Source organism: Papio anubis, chromosome 12 (genome assembly GCF_008728515.1).
Source record: "Papio anubis isolate 15944 chromosome 12, Panubis1.0, whole genome shotgun sequence".
Classification (NCBI taxonomy): domain Eukaryota; kingdom Metazoa; phylum Chordata; class Mammalia; order Primates; family Cercopithecidae; genus Papio; species Papio anubis.
This window is the reverse complement of record NC_044987.1, coordinates 64,604,549-64,608,214: the sequence shown is the minus strand read 5'-3', so window position 1 is coordinate 64,608,214 and position 3,666 is coordinate 64,604,549. Positions and strand designations below refer to the sequence as shown.

Sequence of the window (3,666 nt, the reverse complement as noted above, 5' to 3'; positions counted from 1 at the left end):
CTTTCCCTCTCTCTCTCCCCTCTCTCTTTTTTCTCTTTTGATCTACAAGTAAATCTAAACTTAGTATGAGAGCGCCAAAATTAGCACCAAGGAATTTCTTACTATATCCTACCTCTGGTATCAAGGGAAGAGTATGAGAAGGTCTGAAAGAATTACTTTCTGGTATCTAAATAATAAGTGCTCTAGTCTGTCTATCCTAGGCTTTGTTTTGTTTTGTTTTGTTTTTGTTTTTGTTTTGCAACTGGAAATCCTAGAAGGATTTAATTTCTAACATCTCTTAACATGTAATTTTTTGGAAGACAGTTAAAACCTCAAGAAGGAAAGAGAAAGAGAAGTTGTGCCCCTAGCATAATTTGCCCTATCCCCCAAAATTCTGTGAATCAGATATCTCAGATATTGAATATCACTTTCTGTTGGTGAGGGTTGAGTGCTGGGCAGATAAAAGAAGTAAAGAGAAATCTGGAGATTTTCCTAAATGTCAATATCTATCAGTTTACCTGGATCACATTTGTTCATACATTTTGTGGTGAGTTCTAATAGTTAATCTGATGTCACTTTGTGAAGTTAAAGCAATGTGTGAGTGTTTGAGAATGACAGTGGTGGGGAAAGCAAAGGCAGCAATGGTAATGTTAAATGATGCCAATTTGACTGTCAGGCCAAATTTGTAGTGGTTGGGTGCTGCACTAACAATAGAGAGAGATTAGTCTTGAATGTCAACTGGACCACATATTATCTATGTTAGTCTGAAGAATTAATTATCTGTGTCTTAGAGGATTTGTATGAATATTAAGTGAATTAATACACACAAATTATAATAGAACTTGACACATTTTAGGACTAAGTTCGTTAATTGTTATATTAGTAATATTCATTATTATAGAAAATAATTCCTAGCTTAAATTAATCTTCCTCTGTAAAACTTGTCTAATTACTCAATTGCCCCCAATATTTATCTTTCTAAGAATGCTGTTGGTATTTAGTGAATGTACTATTCATTTGGAACTCCTTGTTTTGTGTTATAAGTTTTGCATCACCATTTCCTGGCCTACCTTCCCCACAGCACATAATCTGTCTTATACTTTGATGATGAAGATGATGATGCTACTGATGAGAACCTATGGCCAAAATAAACAACAGATTCTAAAGCCAAGTGTGAAAGTCATATTTTGATGTGGCGAAACATGTGGACAATGGCTTGGCGGATTTCCTTTGTCTTGGCACTATAAATGAGAGGGTTGAGCACAGGAGGCACAAATAGGTACACATTTGACATGAGGACATGTATGTAGTGTGGGACATGCTTCCCAAAGCGGTGCACTGTGGAGACCCCAGTCATTGGCACATAAAACGCAAGTACAGCCAGGATATGTGACACACATGTGTTGAGAGCTTTGAGAGATTCCTCACGGGAAGCAATGGCCATGACAGAATGCAGAATGAGCACATAGGAGAGGAAGATAAAAAACAGGTCCATGCCAAAGGTGGATACAAGAACAAAGAGTCCATAGATGCTGTTGATAGTGATATCAGCACAGGCAAGCCTCATCACGTCTGGGTGCAGGCAGTAGGAGTGAGAAAGAACATTGGATCTGCAGATAGGCAGCCTCTTAATAAGAAAGGGAAGAGGGAAGAGAGTGATGAAGCTTCGAGCAGCTGCACCTAAACCCATTGCAGCAATGACTTCAGTGGTGAGCACAGTGGCATAGTGCAAGGGGTCACAAATGGCCACATAGCGGTCAAAACTCATGGCCAGCAGAATACCTGATTCCATCATGGAGAAGAAGTGAATAAGAAACATCTGAATTAGACAGGCATCAAAAGCGATGTTGCGGGCATTGAGGCAGAAGGTTCGGAGTACAGTGGGCAGTGTGGCCATGGATATGGCCACATCACTGAAGGACAACATGGATAGGAAGTAGTACATGGGCTCATGGAGGCTGGGCTGCACTCGCACAGCCTGCAGGATCACTGTATTTCCCCCAAGGGCCACAGCGTACATCACACAGAGGGGCCCCACCAGCCAGGAGTGAGAGCTCTCCAGACCAGGGATACCAGTCAGGAGGAAGAATGCAGGGTGAGTGACATTGAACGACCCCATAGCAGAACAAACTTAGGGTACTTTTCAGGGTCAGATCTTCTGACTTGGAGAATTCTAACAGTTGCACTTGCTGGAGGATAAGAAATCAGGAAATAAGAGACAAAGCGATGATGTCGACATAAATGGAAACTGATGCATTCATGAAATCACTGCTTTTGAGATGATGCAGGCAAACTTTTCTTCGTATTTTATGATGATCAGGCTGCAGGCTGAGCTAATATTTCCCTCTGTTTTATGAAGAAGGGAGACATTGACAAATACTTCAATAATAGAAATTAGTTAAAAGGAAAATGTTTAAACTACATTTCTACAACTTTCATGTATTTCGGAGGCATCATTCAATAGAAATATGCTAACTACAATTCACACCACCAGAGAAGAAAGCACGAGTTTGTGTTATCAATAGCACTTGGAAATATTTAAATATTTTCTTAAAAACATTGCTTAATTCACATGTGTCCCTAATTAATGAGAGAAATTCCCAGAGCAGGTTTGTATCATGTCATGTGCTTGGATGGAGAGGGAAAAGGACAGTAGGGTGTGGAGGTCATTGACTGCCTCTGGGCATCAGCTTTTCATTGGCAGAGTTACTGCAAAAAAGCAACAACAGAAACAACATGTATTTGTGCAAAGGCACAAGGCTGTATCTGTTTCTGGAAAAATTATGCATTTGTCCCTAAATATTCTATAGGTACATTAGCATTCTGTGTGTGAGAGCATTGTTCCAAATACAAACTTACATGCCCTCACATGGTTAGATGTACTCTCAAAATACCCGTTAGTCACAAGGACACATTAATGTACCTTCACAATAGCTAGTAAAAAAGTTCATTCATACTCTAACAAGATGCTCATTCACATACTCTCTCCATATCTCATAAAGTCACTCTTGGTATGCAAATATATTCACACAGTCCCTCTTGATCTTTATACCATTTAACATGCACATCTTGTCCTCATACTCTCAGTCTGCACTGACATATATGCAGCATTTATACATACATACACACTCATAGACACATAGATTTGTATACTCACACAATCCTTCTATCTACATGCTTGGGGACTGCCCACTGATATCAATCCACTAATCCACACAGGCACTTTTTAAACCCTTAATGTCTTGTATTTATTCACTATTTTTCTTATGCTTGCACTCACATGTTATTTCCTACAGCCATTTCTCTGTCACAGTGATTGTATTGTTTAATCTGTTTTTGACACCCTTGTGTGTGTCAAAGCTTCAGTATTTCCAATGGCCTTATATTTACTAAATATAATATAGTAATATAGTAATAATATTTAAGAAGACTGAGAATTCACCATGCAATCTCAGAGGGAAAATGGAAGTGACTTCCTAAGATTCTCATTTTATGTTAAGCCATTTAACAATCTGGTCCTAACATCCACTCATGGCAGATGAGGATACAGAAGGCTAGGCTTTTCACTAAGCAGACTTTTCAAGCTAATAGGGTGCATGAGGTATCTAAAAGTAACAGAGGTTGTGGAATGGGGTACAATGCCGCATTGTCACCCCAGGAAGCATTTTAAAAATTTCCCCAGCAATA

General features: G+C 39.2%; 1 protein-coding gene across 1 annotated transcript; it reads right to left on the bottom strand.

Moving 5' to 3' along the window:
• Nucleotides 1–1,159: 1,159 nt before the first annotated feature.
• Nucleotides 1,160–2,098, bottom strand: OR51I2 (olfactory receptor, family 51, subfamily I, member 2). The gene is given in 1 exon segment (NM_001168857.1): nt 1,160–2,098. A coding segment is annotated over 1 exon segment (939 nt).
• Between the last annotated feature and the right edge of the window lie 1,568 nt (nt 2,099–3,666).